We start from the raw sequence: 25,845 nt of genomic DNA, 5'->3' as shown, positions 1-25,845 counted from the left end.
CTTCAAAATAAAAGTTTATTTAAGAAAAACATTATATCGACAAGGGAACATCCATCTAAGGGACGCAAGGTAACTGTAGGGTTTATCAACGCAAACTTGAGATACAGTAAAATGTACAGGTTTATGAAGGCAAAAAGATTTCGGTTATATGAAAAACCGTGGGAAAAACTTTACGGAGAATGTTTACCATTTTTTATACATTTTACTCCAGCGTCTTCAAAATGTGAGCAATCGTGTCTTCCCCATCCGCGATGAGAACAGCTTGCTATATTTTCTTCATCACCGGAACAAGTGACGTCATCTAACCATATAGGTCCAGGATCGAAAAGAACGGCCGGCTTTCCCTGAAGTGATTGCGCTGCATCCAAATAACCAAGTTGACGACATACAACCCTCGCATTCTTTATATCCCATCCATCATCGCAGATTGAACCCCATTGTCCATCGTGGAACACTTCAACACGGCCAGTACCATATTCACGCAGGGGTCCTTGCAACCTCACTTGCACGGCCACAGGCTTATCTGAAAGAACTTAAAAGCATATATATAGAATGGAAATGGGGCGGAGGAAAGCTTGTCATGCATGATTTCATCGAAAATGGCAGTGACCGATGACAGTCATGTTAACAAAACCGAAATTTTATGATGTAGGAAGTACTCGTTGTCTTTCCAGTGATATTTTGGTGGAGATAGTGGGTGATGATTTAGAATCACGATGCAAAAGACGTGTATAAAACGAAGTTTCTGTTATCGGGAGTCGAGAAAGCATTAGCAATGTCTTGATGAGCAGCTCTGATCTTTCTTCGTAAGCGGCATTACCTGTTGTGCTACATTCCACTCCAGCGTCTTCGGAATGTGAACAATCATGATTTCCCAAACCATTATGAGAACAACTTGCTATATTTTGCTCTTCCCCAGTGCAGGCGATCACATCTAGCCATATAGGTCCTGAACCGGGTGGAACTTGTCCCCCAAGAAGATTTCTGGCAGCATCCGAATAACCAAGTTGGCGGCATACAACTCTAGCGTCCTCCATACTCCATCCATCATCGCAAATTGTTCCCCAGATTCCATTGTAAAATACTTCAACACGTCCGGTACCATTGACACTCAGCGGCCCTTGTAATCTCAGTGGTAAACTCTCGCCTGCAGAAAGGTCTAGCTTTTTATATCGTATTAATAAATATTTATTTGAAGTTTTTACTCGACCTTAAAAGGTCTTCATGCTGTACTCTAAATGCAACGTTCTTGTTTTTCAACGTAAAAATCCATTTTTCACAATACGTCAAGATCGCATCAGTTGTGTTTGTTGCTTAAGGAACATGTTTGACCTCTTAGGTTGCTTTTTCATATTTTTTAAACGATATTTTGGTTATGCATGATTATTACCTGCCGTTCTACATTCCACTCCAACGTCTTCAGAGTGAGTGCAATCATGGCTTCCCCATTCTGAATGAGGACATCTTTCAAGACTTTCTTCTCTCCCAGTACAATCGACGTTATCTAACCATATATGCCCAGACCCAGAAGGAATCTCGTCTAGAGATTTGAAGGCATCCTGATAACCAAGTTGGCGACACACAACCTTAGCATCTCTCATATCCCATCCATCATCACAAATTGTTCCCCACTGTCCATTGTAAAATACTTCAACACGACCTGTTCCATTTGCACTCGATGGTCCTTGTAGCCTGACTGTCACAGAAAGTATATATCTGAATTTACAAGTTCAGCAAGTGACTTTTTACTTTAGATAAACGGGTAAATTACAAAAAACCTACGATTATATAGCCACCCCGGTTGTAAGTTTCCTTCTATAGCTGATTAAATATGTTTTGTCATGCTTGACGTTAAAATACCTTCAATTCTGGAAGGAAATTTTGAGAGTTGCGGGCCCCAGACATGAATGAAAAAATGCGCTGTCGTTCGCTAATTATCATAACATGACCAAACTTAGTTGCTTTTAAAAACTCAAAAATTCGTAACAATCGCGAAGATAAAGCTGTGTTGTGTGGGGTTTGTCATGGAAAGTACATATAAATGGTCTAAAACCAGATTATAGCTGGAAATAACGATGACAAAAAAGAAAATTGTACTCGAAGTGTTAACAAAATCCGTCTTTATTACCTGTTCTACATTCTACACCAGCATCTTCTAAGTGATTGCAATAAGCATTGTGATCCCATCCCGCATGGGAACAGTTCGCCAAACTTTCTTCTTTTCCGGTACAATCCACGTGACCTAACCAAATATTTCCAGATCCAGAGGGAACCTGCCAAGCATCCGCATTGAGAGGTCTAACAGCCTCTTCATAACCAAGTTGACGACATGCAACCCTGGCATCATTTATATCCCAACCGTCGTCACAAATCGTCCCCCAGGTTCCATTGTAAAATACCTCAACACGACCGGTTCCATTTTCACTCAAAGGTCCTCTTAACCTCAAGGAAGCAGTCATAGCTAAGAATATACATAGATGTATTTTCGTTAATTACAATCTTTTTTCTCTGCTCATGATTTTCATTAAAAACTTATTCATGTTAATCGATCTGTAAAGACAATCGATTTGAAAAGAAATTAATCTTGCGCAATGTGAATATATGAATGTGTCTCGCACGCCACTGAAGACTCTTTATATGTAGCTACAGCTGGCGTGTAAGGAAGTCGTTATATATTGGTTCGTTGCTTGCCGCCTTGAAGAATTCCGTGTTAAAAGTAGCTAGTTTCGTGATATTACATTAGCGGTACTTCAGCATACTGTGTATAGGTACTCGCCGATGTAATATGACGAAACTAGCTACTTTTAATCCGGAATTTTTCATGACGGGAAGTAACGAGCCAATCACGAGTTCCTCACACGCTGTAGTTATATAATTATAAAGTGTCTTTTTATGACTAGAACCTATCATGTAAATAATCAGTAGAATTTTGTCAGTTTTGTGAGTAAAATTGGGCAATCTCTGAAGACTACTTATAATCTTAGGGCGACATTATTTTTTGTTTATTCGATATATATGTTTTTCGTCAACTTTACTTTAGTTACCCGAACTTAATGCTGCATGGTAGAACCCTCTTGAATTTGTAAAACGTCATTGATAATTTCGAGTATTTGTATCAAATTCCTGGTGTAGGGCTTCATTACGAGTTAATCACGAGTCCCTTACACGCTGTAGCTATATAATTATATATAATTATAGAGTCATCAGACAGACTTCCGAATTTTCATGGATTTTTTTAAAGTTCTAACTTTGAAAATTTGCTATTTGCCACAGAAAGTATATCGGAATTTACAAGTTCGGCAAGAGATTAGCTATAAATATGACCTTTTTACTTATATAAAAATTGAGATAAACCGGTATGACAGTATTTTAGTTGACACTCTGTTTATTCGAGTATTTATCATCTTAAAATTACAAAAATTTACGATTGCAGCCACCCGGTTGTAAGTTTCCTTCTACAGCTGATTAGAAATATATAGTTGTTTTCCCCGACCAGACCGAAAAAGTTGTTCATATACAAACAATATCATGCTTGATGGAAAGTACTTTCGATTCTGGAAGGAAATTTTGAGAGTTGTGGCCCCCAAAATGCAACAATCGCGTTAGCAGATCGCGCGCGGTGTTGTGTTGGCCTTTGTATGTATGTAATATGTATAAGAAACCAATTTGCGTATGACTCACCTTGGCATTGGCATGACACAAGAATTAGACCACCGAGCACGCAGTTTAGGATAATATCGCTTGCCATCTTACTAAAGTTAACTCAACCTGAGAAAGCAAATACAAGGATGTTTCCACTACCTGTTTCCTGTGATTTAAACAGCCTTATTCGTAGCGCGGGATATGTTAATAGGTAGGATTGACATTAGTTGGATGTTATGTTTACTTAGACGATTCACCCAAATTCTAGAAATATAAAGGCCAGGATGTAAATAAACATTTGACCTCATCAACTCTTTACCAGGCCCCACCAGTGAAATTTTCGCAGTAGTGGTAATTGAAACCTTATAATTATGCACGGGTAATATGAATGGGAAAAATTTGTCGGCCAACTTTTTCTCGTTAGTCGGTCAAAAAAGGCGTCCATCTTCTCCTTAAAAGGCGGCAAGAGTAGATGATTTGCGCGAAGTAATAAGAAGAAAATTAATCATCGCAGCTAGAAAGAGCGTAGCTACTTGAATTAGTGTAAATGTGCGAAATTTGCTAAATATAGCCATTCGAAGTTGGCATAATTTGTATACTTTTGTATTACGGGCTGAATGTGTAACCAAATTAGTTACAAACTTCCTTTTTTACTAGGTAAAAAAGTATACAAAATTAGCTACTTTCCATGGTTATATTTTCCGTAACACTAGACATTTTGCGGCCAAATTTGGCAATTATACTAATTTCGGTCTGCTCTTTTTAGCTGTGGTGATTTATTTCCTTCTTTATTTCCAACAATACACAAATGAGATTGCAAATGCGTGATTACAATTATTATGACATGACTTTTTGTTAATTACGATTTAAACACTATTTGAAGCTACTTTTATTCCCATCTAATAATGTAAAGAAGTTCAAGAAAGAAAATACTTGTCGGTTCCATATGGAGTTTTCAGTTTTTATGTTTTTCTTCGAAAAAATTATCCGTTCCGGCGGTTGGTGGCTTTTGTTTCCTCGTCAACAATTTGATTTGAGTATCACTTCGTTGGGTGTTGGTAATTCTTGGCGTGATTCTCAGTTTACCGTTAGTTCCAAAGGGCAACAAGATGAAAAAGACGAAAATAAACAGTCCTTGTAGTGTATTTAAAATACAGAACAGATACTGGAATGCTAGTTTGAAGTCGCCAATCGCCAGAAAACCAAAAGGCCAGGTCAATCCAAGGAGAACCGTAATTGCAATGCCCCGACGAGCTTTGTGGTAACCCGTTGTTTTGTGGTTGAACGAACCTAGGATCGATCGTATGATCGCACAGAAAGCCACGATGTTCCCGACGAATACGACGACAGCTGGTGTGACGAACGCCACGATGAATGGTACGCCCAGCAGTCGACAACTAAAAGAGTAAATCAGAAAAATTAATAATCTAGTAAGCCATTTACGATAGGATCTGCTAAGAAAATAGCTTCTCTCTTGATAATGTATTTTTTACATGATTTTATTGTATACTTTCAAGCTTTGAATAACAGAATAGACACCTAAAAACCCAACAGTGCAAATTAGCAGTCGTTGCTTACGTATAACGTAGTTCAATGTCCATTAAATTTTTGAAGTAGAATTTAGAAGTACATCTTACCAAAATTTCGTGTCGCCATATTTATCAAATGCAACTATCGTTGTGATTGCTACGATCACAGCAGGTGTGCCTAAAATATATCAAAGCTTATTGTCAGAAAGAAATTTAACACGAGAGAATTGTGCAAGCAGCTTCTATTATGCAGCTTTAGGAATGACGAGCAGTTCAACTATGAGTGTAAGATTTGTTATTTTCCAGCCATTCGTCATTTCGCGCCAAACTCGTTGTGTTTGCTTACGTAGAATTTTTTGCTCCGAGTAGTGTATCTTCTTCCTTAACGGCTGTGCCATGGAGGGATATAGTTTTAAACGCTCAGAAATTCCTGAATTTTTCCATAATAACATACAAGAAAATAAATCAGCATTTAGGTGACTGTCATATCATTCCCATCTGTTTTCAATAATGTCTTGTGCAATTGTTTTTCACCTCACTAGTGCTTGTTGCCACAGTGGCGTGGCGAAGGGCGGGTATGTCGTTAGATAAAGGTTGCGTACAATCACGGCTGGATCCAGCACTAGTGCACTAATTTGCATCACAAAACAAAATGGTTATTTTTAGCAGCTTTCTTGTGTCATGCAAATTAGTGCACTAGTGCTGGATCCACCCCTGCGTACACTGCTTGATGCCAACAAACTGTTATAATAAACCATGCACGCCTATATGTTACCGAAAAACGTAGACTTGCCCTCCTTTCCAAATATGATATGCTTGCCATGGGCTTTTTTGTAAAACAACGAATAAACAGAGTTTTAAAATTGACCAGCATTTGAGAGCGCTTGCGTACGCCGTTAGCTTTCAGCCAGCGGTTTGTCGTATCATGAATTTTAATACCTTACCCCATGCAAATAGACAGTATCTTAGCATGAACTTGGATTGGGAAGAAGAAGGGAATATTTTCACAAATGCCAGATACATATTCAACGCTTCTACCCCCATCCACAAGAATGTTGCTAACAAGAAGTAATGCAAGGCAATTGCCGCTGCCCGACAGCTGTACAACGTGGATTTGGCCTTCTCCGCCGCAACCATAAATACGAATATCATTAGTGTCAAGGCGATGCAGAAGTTCAACAAAATCTTGTTTGGGACCTTTTTCCTGCGCTCTCTAAAATATAAAGAGACGATGGATTAGCAGGTTTAAAGGGACATCAATGCGAACCAAAGTCATTCTTTTTGGAAGTGATTGCTAATCTCGTGCTTTGGTTTCAAACTTGCGAGTAAATGTGTTAAAGTGGTATCAAATGCGGTGAAACAGCTGCCAAAAATGGCGGCTGTAATAACATCAATTTTTTTTATTCACCTTGCTCTTAGTGTCGCGATTATCGTCATAAATAGTCCAACCAATGATAGAGCGCACCCAACGTAACTGACTACACCAAGTATCTTATGGTGTGTCGGGGTATTCGTGGTTGCCGTCATGTCCTAGAAGAAACCGGAAAAACTAATTTACCCCAGCAATTCACATGAACTGACTGAACATTGGTATAACTAAGGGAAGAAAGTTAACGTTTTAACAGAAGTCAAAAGAGAACAAACTTCTCGGATAAAAATGATATACACGTGAGTCAAATTTAGAGAATTAAGAATTTAGTCAGGTTATTGCAGACTTGTGTATATAGATTTATACCATTAGCATTGCAAAGTTGGTCATATGATTACAGTTGCAAAGAACTCTTCCATTATCTAAAACTCGTTCAAGCCAACAACCTTCTTGTGACCAATTTTCCAGACTAAAGTCCCAAAAGGAACACAAAGCACTGTTTTTATTTCCAGTTTTCTGAGAAATACTTGTGAAAACGAGCTTAACTGGCTCCTTCAAATTTACTACCGGTGTCCCCTTAATGCTTCCAGCGATTACAAAGCTATCCAAGCTACTTTGAGTTTCCTTGGTATCTGAAGGAATTGTTCGAAAAAATTTTGTCTCAATAAAAAGGAAAAAAATGACTCTCTGTTTTATGAAATTCTTTGTAACGTTTGCCTCTTTAAATAATGTTCGTGGAATAATAAGTGAAGCTGACGTGATGGATGAAACGATATCATTAAAGTTTGTTGAAATGCTCGTATTCTTCGGGTGTGCCTCTCCAGGCCTCTTTACCACTCCTGAAAATGTAAGCCCCGTAAAGTCTTTTGGTTGTATCTCTTGCAGATTAAGACCATAGTTTCTTTTAATTTTTTCAAATTTTCGGCCCGTACCAATAGGTATTGCTTCTGCGATATTATTTAATGTTTCAACAATCCTGTAAAGAAAAAACAGTAAACAAATTACATTAACAATGTTAATTTTCGCATGAAATAATTGTGATGTAATATCTAAGAGGGGCATTGTCATCAAAAAAATTCTGCAAAAAACTAGCTTCGATCGTTATGATACTGTGAAACCAGCCATCTAAAACAAGGGGGAATAGTGTTTTAGACCAATCAGCGAGTTTGTTTACATTTTTAATAAATGCATAAACTACTTTGACTACTTCCGGTAAAAAGGTTTTTTTTACATGAAGTATTAAAAATTTAGGCATTTTGATTGGCTTTGCCTGAAAAATGTAAAGGAATATGTGGATTAGTTTAAAACGAAATTTGACCTTGTTGCGATCTAAAGTGTCGATATCTGGACAACGGACTGGTTAATTTATATACCTTGAGGAAGTGTTTTTGTTGTGTTGGCTTTTTGAGATTTCTTCCACACTTGCATCCAGGACATTGTCTATTGTGGTGAGCGAATCCTCAAAGGTCTATGGATGAATATGGAGAACACAGACTGAATACGAAGACGGATGCGCGTTACTAGTGTGAAGAAACATGCAGTCATACACAAGGTGCCTTGAATGCAGTTTGAAGTCTGATGGATGTGTATTACGTTGCAAAATGTCGGAGCCGTAACTAACCTCGTTCATTTTTTCCTTCACCGCGGCAATTTTTTCTAATATTGTGGCAATATTATTAATGTCCCCAGCTGAAGTCCTTGGATTATGATCAAACAGATTTTTCAAATCTCGAGAGACTTTCAACACATTAGCTGTATCAACGTCTTCCTACAATGAAAATGGTTGAAAGTACTTTTAGGTTACTCTGAAATACGCTGCCTGTATATCACCTCGCCGGGCATTTAATTACCTGCGCCAAAAGAAAAAGATCTTTGCTTCGTTTCTCTCGAAATTTGCATTGGTCCGCCATGACCTGGCCCCAGGCACACCCATTTTCTGTTTGGTTTGTGTGCAAACATTTACGAGTTGCGAAGGACTTGCGGTTGTTCGGACAAGCAAGTGTAGCAAAACTTCCAACTGAAGTTTCCGGCCACCGAAAAACTCCATACGCCTCGTGTGAGCCATCTTCCATGTTCGGACAGGAGACTTAAAATGGAAGCAGTTGGAAGCGAAAATAAAGCATATTTACTGCCTGCTGAGACATTATATGCACTCTACTATGTTTGGCTGCGTTGTGTGCGGTCATGAAAAGTACATATACAGTAGCAGGCAAAAGTTTGAGTCCAGTCGTTGTAGAATTCCAGTATTAAATCCTGGCAGCGTATTCGAGTAAAGACATGCGTGCTAGTGTTTCAATACTGTAAACCATATTAATTGCACACTGTTTTGGTCCTAATGATCTAAATTATAACAAAATAAAGTTCTCATTCCTTTACACTGCCCAAGATGGGTGGGAAAAAGGGCAAAGTAATGGTGCACAAGGACAAATAGTTGCATTAAGTATTGAAGGATTCTTTCCTCGTAAGATCGCAGAAAAAGTGAGAATTTCAAAGGGTGGTATGGAACTAACCTTGGAGAGGTTCGAAGAAACTAAATCCTACTCAAGCAAACTTTTAGCTGTTTCGGTCATGCTGGGTTTGGCAATATTGAAAGATATAATAGGAACCTAATCAAGGAAAAGTATCATCCGATTCTTCAAGGACATGGAATTTCATCTGGTACAAAGATAATCGCGCGTCTAACTACATGATAATCACCCTAAGCACATGCACATCTTCTATGTGCCAGAAATCTTTTAGAAGCAAACTCGTTTTGGTGATCTCGTTCTCATGGCTTTCCACCCCAAATTCCAGATCTAAAACCTATGGAGCACTTGTAGGACCGTTTTAACCGGAAAAGGGCGAGGCACAGACCCGCCAGTTAGAATGACTTGAGGCAAGTGGTCAACGAATGCTGGCAAGGTATCGACGTGCGACATTAAAAAATCTATGGAGGCTATGCCAGCAAGAATAAAGGTCATTTCAAGAGCAAAAAAGGCGGACACTAAGCATTCACATGTAATGCATGTTTGCACATTAACACACGTTAAATGAATATCATAACATCTCATAGTTGTTGTGCAGCATGTATTTTTCAGTCTACTTATTTACTTTTTTCTAGTTCACTTATAGGTAAGGTTTTCTGTAGAAAATTAATGTATGCTGCTAAAACAATGAGATACAGTCACTGGACTCAAACTTTTGCCTCCTACTGTACATGGTTTAAAAAACAGATTACAGCTGGAAAACCAAAGCTGAATCTGTATCAGACATAACGATGACAAAAGAGAGAATTTTACTCCAAGTGTTAACAAAATCCATCTTTATTACCTGTTCTACATTCTACACCAGCATCTTCTAAGTGATTGCAATAAACATTGTGATCCCATCCCGCATGGGAACAGTTCGCCAAACTTTCTTCTTTTCCGGTACAATCGACGTGACCTAACCAAATATTTCCAGATCCAGAAGGAACCTGCCAAGCATTCGCATTAAGAGGTCTAACAGCCTCTTCATAACCAAGTTGACGACATGCAACCCTGGCATCATTTATATCCCAACCGTCATCACAAATCGTTCCCCAGGTTCCGTTGTACCTCAACACGACCGGTCCCATTTTCACTCAAAGGTCCTTTTAACCTCAGGGAAGCAGTCATAGCTAAGAATGTATATATTTAGTTATATATTTAGTTAGAACAACTTTTCAATTTGCAAACAATTTGGTCGGTAAAACCGTAATTAATGCAGCTTTCTTTGTTGTCGTCTGACCGTATGCATTAAACTTTGCAAGTTTGTGTTTCCACTAGCTTATCCAGTGCATCCACTACGGGGCAGAATTTTTTTATCTGGCATCTTTATTACCTGTTGTTTGACATTCCACCATGGCGACTTTTAAATTACTGCAAGAGGTATTTCCGCTACCCCATCCTTCATGGGAACAATCGGTCAAACTACTCTCTGTCCCAGTACACGCGACTTGAGATAACCATATAACAGCTCCATATGGAACCTGGCCACCAGGAATAGCTCCCACCGCATCTGGATAACCAAGTTGACGGCATGCAACTCTAGAATTATTTATATGCCAACCATCATCACAAATTGCTCCCCATTGTCCGTTGTGGAGTACTTCAATACGCCCTGTTCCATTCGATGGTCCTTGTAACCTCAGTGACCTTGATTTACCTGCAGCAACTGAAAATAAATATAAAGAGAGTGGTCGTACTGCTATAAGAAAAGGATACACCGGATAAACGGCTTTAAACCACAGATAATACTTCGACACAATTGGTACCATTCTCGCTTATAAGGTGAATGATATATTCACAGCTGCACAAACTAGGAGATACGAAAGTTTAAGGCCATAAGTAGGAAGTAAAAGTGACTGCACAAGCTATAGACCTCCAGCAACCTGTACTCTCATTTCTCGATGTCTCTGGTAATTTTATCAATCATAATCCTATAATTTCTATTTATTTAAAATTTTTAAAGAACTTATTTTATGTTGCGAATTGTTTTATATTAAATGCAATGATAGTTAATTTGTTGAAGTTGTCAATGAAACTTTTCATTCTAGCCAATTAGGACGTTGCTAATTACCATCCTTCATCGACTGAAATGTTTTAAGTTTACGTAATGACAGTTAATTTGTCGAAGTTGTCAATGAAATACAAACTTTCCATTCATTGCGATCCTTCATATTATGCGCATGCGCGTAACTAGCAAAACCATCAAGCATTGACCGCCTGAAACCCACCTTCAATCACATGAATCTCCGGGCGGAATTAGTGCCCTCGCACGGCGCTAGCTCGGGAGTTTTAATATGTGCAACATGCCACATGCGAAACGACTGAAAAAACAAAGCTGAATCCGTATCAGAGATAACGATGACAAAAGAGAAAATTGTACTCGAAGTGTTAACAAAATCCATCTTTATTACCTGTTCTACATTCTACTCCAGCATCTTCTAAGTGACTGCAATAAGCATTGTGATCCCATCCCGCATGGGAACAGTTCGCCAAACTTTCTTCTTTTCCGGTACAATCGACGTGACCTAACCAAATATTTCCAGATCCAGAAGGAACCTGCCAAGCATTCGCATTGAGAGTTCTAACAGCCTCTTCATAACCAAGTTGACGACATGCAACCTTGGCATCATTTATATCCCAAAGGTCATCACAAATTGTCCCCCAAGTTCCATTGTAAAAGACCTCAACACGACCGGTTCCGTTATTACTCAAAGGTCCTCTTAACCTCAAGGAAGCAGTCATAGCTAAGAATATACATAGATGTATTTACGTTAATTATATAGAACAACCTTTCCAGATTTCAAATTGTTTAGTCGGTTAAATCGTAATAAAAAGTAACGAATATTTATTATTTACTATTTACGTGCTTGCATGATTGAAAATAGTATAAATAGCTTTATAAAGATACAGTCTTTTATCTCTGCTCATGATTCTCACTAAAATCTTATACGTTTTCTTGAAAATCATTCGCCTTCGTATTTGATAGTAAGAATCGTAGAATGATTGTACAAGGCATAAACCAATACAGATTACACTTACCATAAGGCTATTTAGTTTCAACTCAGGAAAAATCTCCTTTGGATTGAAACGGACATTTCCTTTGTCGGTGAGTTCTCAAGCGGCTTTTATACAAAGGAAACTTTCCTGTCCAGTCCGATCCAAAGGAGAATTTTCCTGAGTGAAAACGAGCCTTTAGAAGTCAATGCGATTGTTAAGAAGCCTTGTTGCTCTGTATTTGGCTCTTAGCTCTATCATAAAGTGCTGTTGTGCCTGGTTAGGCAGAACTCAGGCCTGGCTTAAACTAGCTCCTAGAATCGACGAAAATTTTCATTTTTAGGGCCTGTTTATATGGAGCGAGTATCCTGGCTAGGCGAGGTAAAAAGTGCATCAGATCAAAGGCGTAACCTGCATGATTATACTCTTTCATTATATGCAGATTCACCTCGCCCTACATACGTATCAATTTATCCATCGATCGAAATTAATTTTACTATTATTATTCCCGCTTCTAAGCCTTCTATGATGAGTTTCCTGTACCTAATTGGCCAATATGATCTCAGCTATTCAGCGATGAATATCAACTTCCCGTTTGGAAACAATAACAACGCAACTAAAATTCGGGAACAGCTATCAACATTTATGTTTATAAGTATATGACTTAAAATAATACAATGAAGAATATTTTAACGCTCTTTTATACGAAGCAAACCCGAACGCGGTATCCTAATGAGTCGTAAAGGTATTATTAAAGACCTTACCAAATCTAGGACGGGAATCATAATTCTGTCTTAATTTCTACAATTTCACAACAGGAATAAAAATTATGGACTCCTTTTGGTAAACATGCAAGGTCAGAGCTGTATGTACAACTAATTAAAACTGGGCTTCAAACAAATATACTGCTTGATTTTCATGTCACGTCCCCCTCGTAGATTTGGTGCTTCTTAAAGGTGCCTATTGGGTACAGGAAACCAACTTCAGCTTCATTAAACGCATAATATAAAATTATTCAATCTGCGGGAAGTATATCGCGTTGTGCGTACGCGTTTTGCTTCTGCCATGCTCTGAGCTAAAGATAAGTAAGCCGCTACAGGTTCAGAAGCTTCCGCTTAAATTATATGACGACTATTGTAAAAATAGACACTTTAGTTTCCTAACTGTATAAAAGTTCGAGGGGGAGGGAGGCACATATTCATGTTAACAGCATGTCACCTGTAAAGACAATCGATTTGAAAAGAAATTAATCTTGCACAGCGTGAATATATGAATGTGTCTCGCATACTACTGAAGATTCTTTATATGTAGCTACAGCTGGCGTGTAAGGAAGTCGTTATATATTGGTTCGTTGCTTAATTGCCACCTTTAAAAATTCCCTGCCAAATATAGCTAGTTTCGTGATATTACAATCCAGCATATAGGTACTCGCCGATGTAATATGACGAAACTAGCTACTTTTAATCCGGAATTTTTCATGACGGGAAGTAACGAGTCAATCAAGAGTTCCTCACACGCTGCATGTAGCTACATATATAAAGAGTCTTTTTATGACTAGTACCTATATCATGTAAATAATCCGTAGACTTTCGTCAGTTAATTAAATAGGGCGATCTCTGAAGATTTCGTATAATCTTAGAGCGACATTATTTTGTTTATTGGATAAATATTTTTTGTCAACTTTTCTTTAGTTCCCCGCACTTCATATTGGTAGAACTCTGACGCACTTGTAAAACTTTATTGATAATTTCGAGTATGTGCATGTATCCAATTCCTGGTAAAGGGCTTGATATACAGCCAGTCAGGCTTCCGGATTTTTATAGATTAGTTTAAAAGTTCACCGATTTATGCAAGATAACTTTGAAAATTTGTTGTTTATTGCAAGGGCGCGCACGTAAAACGTTCCCTTGGGGCTAAATGCATTTCTGTGCAATCGTGAAAACTGTCAAAAGTTTCCCAAAATGTGTTTATACTAAAGATATAAACTCAAAGAGGTTCTAAAATAGTTACTATAATTCAATAGACTTTCTGTGCACCGAAATTAATTATAGAGCTACCCTAGACGCTGCTTTCAGTGGCTACGATCCGTGTATATATGCAACGGATATATTCTCAATCAAGCTGTGTTCTTTAATTAAGCCAGACGAACTTGTGTATATAAATCATTGCACTTACCTTCGTATGGATTTACAATCAATTGCAAAAGAGCAACACATACGCTTGTTGTGAAGGCACGGCAAGCCATGATTAATCCCTCTTAGCTGTTCAAAGACAGGATTTAAATATTAAGACTGTTCTCCGCAACTAGGCGGAAAATTGTCTCCATTGTGCTGAGCTATATCGAGAGAAACAAAGAAAAATTCTGCCCTATATTCCGCATTAGTGATGGCGGAATCTATGTTACAGTTTGTTCGCGTGCATATTTTCCGGGAAAATGCATGAGTCATTCATACATCTATATAACATATTGTCAAAATGAAAAACCTTTCTTCGTCCGATTTTTAAGTACTTCTGGTGATTTTCCTAAATAAGTTGTGGGTTTTTTACTCATCGATAATTACTGTCCCGCCGTCACATCTATAAATTTTTACAGCGGATGTACAGAGTGGCCCAACATTACCAGAAATTTGCGACATGGTGATTTGCATATAAAACTATACTAATTTGCATATAACTTTCAACTTTAACTTTCAACTGGCCTATACTATACTATACTATACTATAACTATACTATAAAATATATATATATAACGTACTATTGCTCGGTCTATCCGTCTGGTTTATTGTCGCATTTGCTCAACTTTTATTTTATCAATTAAATAGCATGTCTTATTTCAAAAGCCGATACTCGGATTTTCTGTCATAGATTCATAATTTCGCGCGTGGCAGACGTTTCCGCGGTGTTCATTGATTACACTCGATGATACAGGATGATCGCAGGATTTTCCCTAAAGGAAAGTGCTCTTGATTAATTTAGGACGTCTTTCAAAATCATCTGTCAAAGTTGTATCCGTTCATTTCAAAATTGTTCCCGGAATAAAAGAAGTTTAGATCATCGAGACCATTGTGATGTGAGACACTGGCAATATCCCTTTTCCTTCTTACCCCATTCTTTGAAACATTGTTGTCTCATTCATGTCCGTTCGACGTCTGAAACTGCCCTAAGTGCTCTTTCTGGTTGCTTTCATCGGGAGTCTACTAATTCCCGACTTTATATGCAATCATTTGCCGCGAATTACTATTTAACGACTGCATGGCTAGGTCAATCAATTTGAATATAAATAGTTTCGACTTTGCGAGCTTAATCGCTGAAACCGAAAGCCTGTTTCTTCACTATGCTAACTTATTCGCGCGGCCCGAAGCAAAATAGAGTAATGTTATTAATTCGCGAAAAAATTCGCTGCTAAAAAGTTGGAACATCCCCTAACTGTATGCCTAATCTTATTACTCTCTGCCGTAGCCTGTGCCTGTCGTTCATGTGCATTCTATATAATTTTATATATTATACTCCCGCGTCTTCGTAATTACGCAGGGGCACGGTGGGTTTATCAGGACAAATAGTTATATTATTTTGTTCTTTTCCAGTACAAGCGACTTAACATCTTAAACCATATTTGTCGAGGATTAGAAGGTGCCTGCATGGTCTGCACCACTATATTATTTAATGTCTTTAAAATGGCAGCTAATTTGCTTTTCTATAGTTAAGACGTACGGTAAGCGGAAGTGGTAGTAGTCAGTTAACAGTCTAATTTGCACTTTGATATTCCCATTATTTTCATCCGGTGAAATGTTGGTTTCCAGATAAAATAGCACCTCCTAATCTTTCGTCCTCCGTTGTGGCATAAGGTTATCTATCATTTCAAGTGATCTTACCAATTTTAAATTAGCAATAATCTTGGCCTAAAATTTGCTTTTCCGCTACTCATAATTGCATGGTACAACTTCCCCTCTTTGTAAATTAGAAACTTATATATTTGTGCTCCTAATAATGCACATGATATTATGAACATTTATTACATCAAGATCCAAATTATGCAATTTGCTCTTCCGATGTATGAAGTGAGAATTCGGCTGTATATATGTAAGAGCGAGATGTATTCACAGAAAGTCTAAACTAAAGAGAATTAAAATATATGATTAAGGACGTTAATGGCCATATAGAATAATCGATCATCTGTATATATAGCTGTTTAATTATTATAATAATGGTTTCCTATATCTCTGATTGTTTTGAACCTTTCACAATCTGTTTCACCTTCCTCGTGCACAGATCCCGTCGACTCATAACTTTCTGCAGCCATCATTTTTGAAAGATCTATTTCTTCATATGTCACCGTCTCAACACTATCAGTTGTTTGAGGATTTTCTCCGCCAGATCGTCTCTCTCCAATCCGACCACGAAGACACAGCACAATGCAACAAAAAAAAGTTCCGATACAAATTCCCAAAACAACCGATATCAAAACGATATACCATGCAGTTCCATGAATCGATTTCCCGGAATCTGTTTTTTCTAAAAATTGAAGAGAGCATGTGCGTATTCGGTTTTTGGACAGGATTCATTTGTAACTTGTTAATTAAAATGTCATTCACACTATTATTAAGCAGTAAGCTAGAAAATGTATTTTGTTTCTGAGGTTATTTAAAAGTTATTAAAAATATTACGATCGAGTAGAATATGCAAGAAGCAGAGAGAACCCATTGTGTTCCACGCGCTTATAAAGTTTATCAGCTATCAACGCGAAATTTATTAGAAAAACCTCTTTATTTTCACCTTTTCCTGATTTCTTCTTACTTCTGGTAGTTGGTATTTCTATTACTAGATTTCAACAAAATTTTGAAATTTGTTAATTGTTTGTCACAGGTATACACCTACAGTTATACATTTATTTTTAGTTATACATTTCTTTAAGTAAATTTACCTGATTTGCTACATTCTACTCCAGCGTCTTTAGAATGCCCACAATTATGAAGTCCCCAACCCGCATGAGGACAATTTGCTAGATTCTGTTCTTTCCCAGTACAGGCAATGTGAACTAGCCAAATACGTCCAGAACCAGCAGAAACATTGCTCGCAGGAAGAGATCTCGCAGCATCTTGATAGCCAAGCTGACGACATGCGACTATAGCGTCTTTGATATCCCATCCATCATCACAGATTGTTCCCCATTCCCCGTTGTAAAACACTTCAACGCGACCAGTGCCATTTTCACTATAAAGACCTTGCAACCTGACAAACACGGGCACAACTGTATAAAAGTGAAAATAGGTCTGTCTAAATAGTAGGTACAGTATGAGTAACCTAATTTCCAACATTGAAGAAATAAATTATGCATTTCGTTCTAAGCATATAGCTTTTTTGCAGACTATTAATTAAACTTAATAAACTTCTTAAAATTTTTTTTTGAGTTCATATAGTATGAATCATCAGTGGCGTAGCCAGCCTGACGATTTTGCCCCGCCATGTAAATTTCGAGTTATTATTATTATTCATTTCTTTTGAAATCTATTGTTTTCACAGTCAGTGAACACCAAAATATTAGCATAGTGGGACAAATCGACAGGCTGGCTACGCTACTGTGAATCATAAGGACATAATTTCCTTTCTGTGTCTTCACCTGTTTTACTGCATTGCACACCGGCGTCTTCGGAATGTTTACAATCATGATTTCCCCATTCAAGGTCAGGACAACTGGCTATATTCTGTTCAGTTCCAACGCAAGCGATATTATCAAGCCAGATGCGTCCAGAACCAGAAGGAACCTCGTCTCCTTTAAGGATCTTTACAACATCCGGATAACCCAGTTGACGACATGCAACCCTGGCATCATTTATACCCCAGTAATCATCACATATTGTTCCCCATTCTCCATTGTAGAATACTTCAACGCGACCGATACCACTGTCATTTAATGGCCCTTGTAACTTCATTGGCACGGGTTGATCTGTAGCAATTTGAAATAATATCTGCGTGTCAGGACCGCCGCACTTGTACCTATATAAATGGTACTCACGCGCTATTTACCATATAACAATATATGACAGAAGCATTTCAAATCTCCGTGAACTTCAACCGTGAAGTAATGCTGAAAGTGCCAAGGAGTAATTAAAGCAGGAACGAGCAAGACGAGCATGTCCAAAATTTTCGCACAACAATAAGGCATCGTTAGAAAGGCCATTAACCGAATCGTAATTACAAAGTGAAAGTGCAGTGTGCTTTATGAGAAATTGAGTTCTGTTGTAGTCGTTATGATTGCATGACTACATATAAACATTATTTTCTATCGTATCTTTACGTACCTGTATTCTGTATACTACATTCTACTCCAGCGTCTTTAGAGTGTGTGCAATGGTTGTTTCCCCAACCATCATGAGAACAAGCTGTTATATTACGCTCTCTTCCAGTACAAGTGACACGAGTTAGCCATATATATCCTGGACCGGGACGAACCTGAGATCCCTGAAGAGCTCTAAAAGCATCTGGATAACCAAGTTGGCGACATGCAACCCTTGCATCTTTTATATCCCAACCGTCATCACATATCGTCCCCCAATGTCCATCGTGGAGTACCTCAACACGACCAGTGCCGTTTGCACTAAATGGCCCCTTTAATCTGAGTGAACCCGAATCGTCTTCAAAAACTTAAAAAAACATCGGTGCATATAAGGGATTAGGGTAGATTTGAATAATATACAATGAACACTGTAAAGCTGTAAAATTACCACAGTCGATGTAGTCGATACATGGGAAAGCGACATCATATTCCACGTTAAACTATATTCACTAAAAAGCGCAATGCATGCTTGGTCACTGCAGAAAAAGGTTCATTTTGCATCTTCATAAATTATACATTATTGTAAAGGCATCGCCTCTTAAGATTTTTTTTCTTATGCAGTATCTTTACCTGTCGTACTACATTTTACTCCGGCGTCTTCTGAATGTGGGCAATTGTGATCACCCCAATCATTATGAGAACAACTAGTTATATTGGGTTCATCTCCTGTACAAGCGACATGAGCCAACCATACAGGTCCAATAGCGTTACGAAACTTGCCTCCAGTAAGAGATCTCAGAACATATGGATAGCCGAGTTGACGACATGCAACCCTGGCATCTTTTATATCCCATCCATCAGAGCAGATTGTTCCCCATTGTCCATTGTGGAAAATTTGAACACGGCCTTTTGCAATGGCACCTAATCGCCCTCTTAATCTCAATGACCCGTGTTCTGCGCGAAAATATCAATGAGAATATAAATCTATACGCGTGAGGTATACAATGTGTTTAAAAAAGTATCCTGTAAAAAGTAAGATTGTAAAATGATAAGCCAAAAGCCAGCCTAAGTACCATGATATTCTCTGGAACCAATGCCATTAAAGTTGTTTAAAATACTCTTTTTAATTTTATGTAAAAAGATGTTTTGAAATGCTCTCAAAACGAACTTGCGCAACAATTACGCATCCAAAACAGAATTGCGCTGCACAAAGCTATCTTCTATCATTATGGAAGTCGAATAGGTTTAATAAGGAAAAAAATAGATTTTAGATATACACTTTGGTATAATTATATGGTTAACTAATTTGAAAGTCTTTAGTTTGTTGATTCGATTGGGCTAAAATAAAAACTAATTTGCTAAACTAATTAAATTAGTAGCTACTCCATTCACAAGGCATGACTAAGCTATTGAAAAGCCTTTCTGTGGAGTCTGTTGATAACGACCTACCTGTGCACTTGGAAAGGACAAAAATTAAAGAAATAAAAACACCAGATCCAAGGACGAAGTTAGCTAACATCGTGCTAAGTTGTTTTTTTCCCACAGTGGGGTTTTTCGCTTTTATACAATTCGTCAAAACGGATATTGGCCTGCCGCGCTGCATGGCATGGCTCTCTTCCATTTTCGTTAGGAAAAGTGTGTACGTCCTTTCTATATCTCATTTAGATGGATCAACACTTTAAATTGGGCCTGGTTTGTGCTACACCGGATTACTTTTCATGGCCGCGTTTGAGGAGAAAATTGATAACAATGAGAGCGATACATGATCGTACATGAATTGATCGTGCATGCTCATGAAGACTATAAAATCATTCCGAAATTCAGCTCTCCGGAAATGGGAATTTCTGGCAATCAAAACCTCATGTATATAGCATGAGTCCAATGCATGCATGCTCGTTTTTCAGCTTTGAAATCATGTTTTCACTTTTACATTAAACTTGATGCTGTTAAACCTGAGTTTGCAGACCTATGGAAATAACACCTCGCGTGATTCCCAGATCTCCTTCGTAATCGCATTCAGTTATTTGTCATTTTGAAGAATTGAAGTCACACATTGTGTTTGGAAAGTGTTCTTGTTAATACCAAATTGCATTATATATAATATACAGAGTATGCTTTTTCTTCTGTTGTGATTGCACAGTACAGTTTTCTTAATATATGCATTTGTAGACTAGAGTAATATAGCTATTTAAGGTGCCTTACATAATAAATAATTAGAGCGTCTTTTAATTAAGCGCCTTCTTTCTGGTCCATATTGTTATATAAAGCCAAACATCAATAGGCTCTTTATGTACCATTTTAATTATTATATTATTATAATAATTTTCTTGTGTATATTCATCTGCTTTCAAACCCAACTTTTCATAAGCTGATTCATCTTCGTCATCTGCAGACGTACTAGGCTCACAACTTTTCGTCGCTATCAGTTTTGAAAGATCTACTTCTTCATATTTCGTATCAACATCATTTGTTTGTTGTGCAGGATTTTCTTCTCCAGATCTTCTCTTTCTTAACCGACGACGTTGAAAACACAACACAAAGCCAGCCTCGTCCCCAGGCTCCATTACGTGCGCGTCGTTACGTGCGCGTGGGGAATGTCGCGCGCAGGGATTTTAACACAAAATAGAGCCTGGCAGAAAATGCAAGCCATTCTACAGAAATCGAAGAGAAGTGTATTTTGTTACATTTTGTTACATCTTAATTTTTGACACAGTCTTCTCTCCCACACAAAACCTTTCCTCCAATAAACGCATCGAATATTGGTCTTCGCATTGTGTCCAGCAAAGAACGCTCACTATCTGTCAACTTAAGAAATACTTGCTCATTTCTTTGTTTGGCCGCCATCTTGAATGCATTTTCTACCAGGCGCTCCGCCCGCGAGAGCTTCCCCACTAACCCACGCGTGTTCCCCCGCCGCGCCGGGGATGAGGCTGACACAAAACCACAAAGGAAAGTTCCAATGCAAATTCCTAAGACAACAAAGACCACGACGATATACCATACGGTCCCATGAATTGATTTCCAAAAATCTGTCGTCTCTAAGAATTTAAAAAGAGCATTGGCTTTTATTTGACATTTGAACCACTTACGTTAGGACGTTAATGCTAATTACCATCGTTAATTGACTGAAATGTTTTAAGTTTACGATATGACAGTTAATTTGTCGAAGTTGTCAATGAAATACAAACTTTCCATTCATCACGATCCTTCATATTATGCGCATGCGCGTAACTACCAAAACCATGAAGCATTGACTGCCTGAAATCCACCTTCAATCACAAGAATCTCGGGCGGAATACGCCGGAATTAGTGCCCTCGCACGGCGCTAGCTCGGGAGTTTTAATATGTGTAACATGCCACATGCGAAACGACTGAGAAAACAAAGCTGAATCCGTATCAGGCACAATGATGACAAAAGAGAAAATTGTACTCGAAGTGTTAACAAAATCCATCTTTATTACCTGTTCTACATTCTACTCCAGCATCTTCTAAGTGATTGCAATAAACATTGTGATCCCATCCCGCATGGGAACAGTTCGCCAAACTTTTTTCTTTTCCGGTACAATCGACGTGACCTAACCAAATAATTCCAGTTCCAGAAGGAACCTGCCAAGCATACGCATTAAGAGGTCTAACAGCCTCTTCATAACCAAGTTGACGACATGCAACCCTGGCATCATTTATATCCCAACCGTCATCACAAATCGACCCCAGGTTGCATTGTAAAAGACCTCAACACGACCGGTTCCGTTTTTACTCAAGGGTCCTTTTAACCTCAAGGAAGCAGTAATAAGCTAAGAATATACATAGATGTATTTACGTTAATTAGAACAACCTTTCAATTTCTCAAAATGTTTAGTCGGTTAAGCCGTAATAAAAAGTAACGATTATTGATTATTGATTATTTACGTGCATGCATGATTGAAAATGGTAAATATGAAAGGTTCCAAGCTTTACAAAAGATACAGTCTTTTATCTCTGCTCATGATTCTCACTAGGTATTCGATAGGAGGAATCGTAGAATGATTGTACAAGGCAATGAAGGCATAAACCAATGCAGTTTACACTTGCCTTGGAGGTGAATGCGATTGTTAAGAAGCCTTGTTGCTCTGTATTTGGTTCTTAGCTCTATCATAAAGTGCTGTTGTGTCTGGTTAAGCCTAACTCGGTTAGGCGTGGTTTAAACTAGCTCATAAGAATCGACTGAAATTTTCATGATTATATAGGGCCTGTTTATATGGAGCGAGTTATCCCGGCTAGGCGAGGTAAAAAGCGCATCAGATCAAAGGCTAAACCTCCAGTTTTCACCTCGCCCAGCTGGGATAACTCGCCCCATATAAACAGGTTCTTAAATTACGCGATAAGATACCCCACGCGATATTATTCCGCATGATATCAGACGGAATCGAAACTCGTGTTAAACGGGAACTTATGTTGGCGGAAAACTCGTGTTGCCGGGAAGCTCGTCGGATGTTTCGACGAGTTTCTATATATCATCACGGTCAAGGCTAAGAGAAGGTAAAGAAAATGATTATCGTAATTACGATCCTACATACGTATCAATTTATCCATCGATCGGAATTAATTTTACCATCATTCCCGCTTCTAAGATGAGTTTCCCGTAGCTAATTGGCCAATATGATCTCATGCAGCTATTCAACCCGTTTGCGAAACAATAACAACGCAAGTAAAATTCGGGAACAGCCTTCAGCATTTATGTTTATAAATATTTGACTTAAAAATAATACTATGAACAATATTTTAACGCTCTTTTATACGAAGCAAACCCGAGCACGGTATCCTAATGAGTCGCAAAGGTATTTTTAGGGACCTTACCAAATCTTTGACGTGAAACAAGGGAGAATTTCGTTTTAGACCAATCAGCTTATTTGTTTCAGTAAGCCAATCAGAATGCATTAATCTGACTACTCCGGCAAGAAGTTACATGAAGTATTAAAAATTTAGGAGTTCTGATTGGCTCTGCCTGAAAATGTATAAAATATGCGGATTTGTTCAAAACGAAATTTCTCCTTGTTACGACGTGATAATACTGTCTTAATTTCCACAGTTTTCACATGCAACAGGAATAAAAATTATGGAACTGACCTTTAGGGCACTATGACTTGCACATAAAAATAAATAAACAAACGAAAGCATTGTCAAGGCGAATTTTTCTGTCCGGGTTAAAGTTTATTACGATTACATAACTAACCCGTATTCTAAAGCTTACTCACACTCAAACTCATTGAGTGGGAGATCTTAATTTCTCATAACGTTTCAATGCGGTATTTCCAGTCGAATAGAGGCTTGATTTTCAGTTTTTTACCTTAAATCTTTCCATCTATTCAGAAAAACTTTCTCATTGAGCAGCAATAGCAAAATTTCTAAGTCACACTCAATAGTGCGAGTGAGAGTGAGCTTTTTGAATACAGCCGTAAGTTTCAGTCCGGGCTGAAATTCCAGTTAATTTTTGAGTTAATTTCCGCGCTGAAATTCTTGTCATGTAATCGCGTGCGCGATTTTGTTGGGATTTATAACAACCCCGGGCTGAAGTTGAAAGTCGGGACACAAGGGTATAAATGTTTAACATAAGCAAATTTATGCATGATGACACAGTTAAATTTATTTGTACCCACAAATGATTTTTATTAACAATATTTAAACTTTCCAGATATGGATAACAAATGCATGGATTTAAATTTGCAGCTCAAGCACCATGACCTTCTCACTAATTAACCTTTAGCTGTTTTTCCTCAACTTTTAGAATTCCATTTCGTTCGATACTTTAAATGCTAGAACGCTTTTAACTATTGCTCGGTCTATCCGTCTGGTTTATTGTCTCGCCTTTGCTTTAACTGTTATTTTATCAATTGATGGTTTTATCGACATCTTTCAGTTGTATCCGTTCATTTCAAAATTGTTCCCGGAAAAAAGAAGTTTAGATCATTGAGACCATTGTGATATGACACACTGGCAATATCCGTTTTCCTTCTTAATTGCGTCTCTCTTTGAAACATTGTTGTCTCATTCATGTCCGTTCGACGTCTGAAACTGCCCTAAGTGCTCTTTGAGTTTGCTTTCATCTGCGTCTACTAATTCCCGACTTTATATGATCATTTGCCGCGAATTACTATCTCACGATCAGGTCAATCAATTTGAATATAAATAGTTTCGACTAATAGTTTCGATATATATATATTAATTTCTTTAAAATGCATGGCAGCTAATTTTCTCTTTTTAATCTTAAATTAGCAATAATAGTGGCCTAAAATTTGCTTCTTCGTTACTCATGATTGCATCGTACAACTTTCCCTCTTTGTAAATTAGAAACTTATATATTGTCTCCTATAATACGCACATGATATTATGAACATTTATTACATTAACTAAGGTCCAGATTATGCAATTTGCTCTTCCGATATATGAAGTGAGAATTTGGCTGTAAATAAGTAAGAGCGAGATGTATTCACAAAAAATCTAAACTAAAGAGAATTTAAATATATAATTAAGGACGTTAATGGCCTTTTAGATCATCTGTATAGCTGCTTAATTATTAATAATAGTTTCCCATATCTCTGATTGTTTTGAACCTTTCACAATCTGTTTCACCTTCGTCGTGCACAGATCCCGTCGACTCGTAACTTTCTGCAGCCATCATTTTTGAAAGATCTATTTCTTCATATGTCACCGTCTCAACACTATCAGTTGTTTGAGGCTTTTCTCCGCCAGATCGTCTCTCTCCAATCCGACCACGAAGACACAGCACAATGCAACAAAGAAAAGTTCCGATACAAATTCCCAAAACAACCGATATCAAAACGATATACCATGCAGTTCCATGAATCGATTTCCCGGAATCTGTTTTTTCTAAAAATTGAAGAGAGCATGTGCGTATTCAGTTTTTGGACAGGATTCATTTGTAACTTGTTAATTAAAATGTCACTCACACTATTATTAATTAAACAGTAAGCCAGAAAATGTATTTTGTTTCTGAGGTTATTTAAAAGTTATTAAAAATATTACGATCGAGTAGAATATGCAAGAAGCAGAGAGAAATAGGAAGCTTTACAAAGTTCAAAGAACAATTGAATTTATAACAAAAAGATGCATGGGCCAAATTGCGGGTTGCTGCGGTATGAATTGGTTCTAATTATGTGCCTATAATATCCCTACATAATTTCGATAATGCTCGAATTAGGTCGTAACCCCATTGTGTTCCACGCGCTTATAAAGTTTATCAGCTATCAACGCGAAATTTATTAGAAAAACCTCTTTATTTTCACCTTTTCCTGATTTCTTCTTACTTCTGGTAGTTGGTATTTCTATTACTGGATTTCAACAAAATTTTGAATTTGTTAATTGTTTGTCACAGGTATACACCTACAGTTATACATTTATTTTTAGTTATACATTTCTTAAGTAAATTTACCTGATTTGCTACATTCTACTCCAGCGTCTTTAGAATGCCCACAATTATGAAGTCCCCAACCCGCATGAGGACAATTTGCTAGATTCTGTTCTTTCCCAGT

At 37.8% G+C, this 25,845-nt stretch overlaps 1 protein-coding gene and 2 long non-coding RNA genes across 3 annotated transcripts; all 3 read right to left on the bottom strand.

Annotated features, from left to right (window-relative positions):
* Nucleotides 1-619: 619 nt before the first annotated feature.
* LOC114522795 (neurotrypsin-like) lies at nt 620-3,904 on the bottom strand. The gene is made up of 5 exons (XM_028543542.1): nt 3,682-3,904; nt 2,129-2,461; nt 1,391-1,696; nt 821-1,147; nt 620-666 (listed from the first exon to the last, which is right to left on the bottom strand). Exons 1-5 carry the CDS (start codon nt 3,746-3,748, stop codon nt 620-622), a joined length of 1,080 nt encoding a protein of 359 aa, XP_028399343.1. The 5' UTR covers nt 3,749-3,904.
* Nucleotides 3,905-6,120: 2,216 nt separating this feature from the next.
* On the bottom strand, nt 6,121-7,160 carry LOC114522970. Its single transcript, XR_003686968.1, has 3 exons — nt 6,907-7,160; nt 6,580-6,701; nt 6,121-6,384 (listed from the first exon to the last, which is right to left on the bottom strand). It is a non-coding gene; the product is annotated as an uncharacterized LOC114522970 (long non-coding RNA).
* A 321-nt stretch (nt 7,161-7,481) lies between these two features.
* LOC114522971 lies at nt 7,482-8,232 on the bottom strand. The gene is made up of 3 exons (XR_003686969.1): nt 8,162-8,232; nt 7,914-8,008; nt 7,482-7,516 (listed from the first exon to the last, which is right to left on the bottom strand). It is a non-coding gene; the product is annotated as an uncharacterized LOC114522971 (long non-coding RNA).
* Nucleotides 8,233-25,845: the final 17,613 nt, after the last annotated feature.

This window comes from Dendronephthya gigantea, unplaced genomic scaffold (genome assembly GCF_004324835.1).
Source record: "Dendronephthya gigantea isolate DGI-Jeju-01 unplaced genomic scaffold, DenGig_1.0 000024F, whole genome shotgun sequence".
NCBI lineage: Eukaryota > Metazoa > Cnidaria > Anthozoa > Malacalcyonacea > Nephtheidae > Dendronephthya > Dendronephthya gigantea.
This window is presented reverse-complemented; position numbering and strand designations above follow the sequence as displayed.

Bases quoted from the DNA above. Each gene is read 5' to 3' on its own strand.
- LOC114522795 (XM_028543542.1), bottom strand. From the start codon at position 3,748: ATGGCAAGCGATATTATCCTAAACTGCGTGCTCGGTGGTCTAATTCTT. The intron at 1,697-2,128 runs GTAATAAAGACG...TTTCTGTGACAG, and splicing joins TGGTGTAGAATGTAGAACAG to TCAGGCTACAAGGACCATCG. The intron at 1,148-1,390 runs GTAATAATCATG...ACCTTTCTGCAG, and splicing joins AGTGGAATGTAGAACGGCAG to GCGAGAGTTTACCACTGAGA.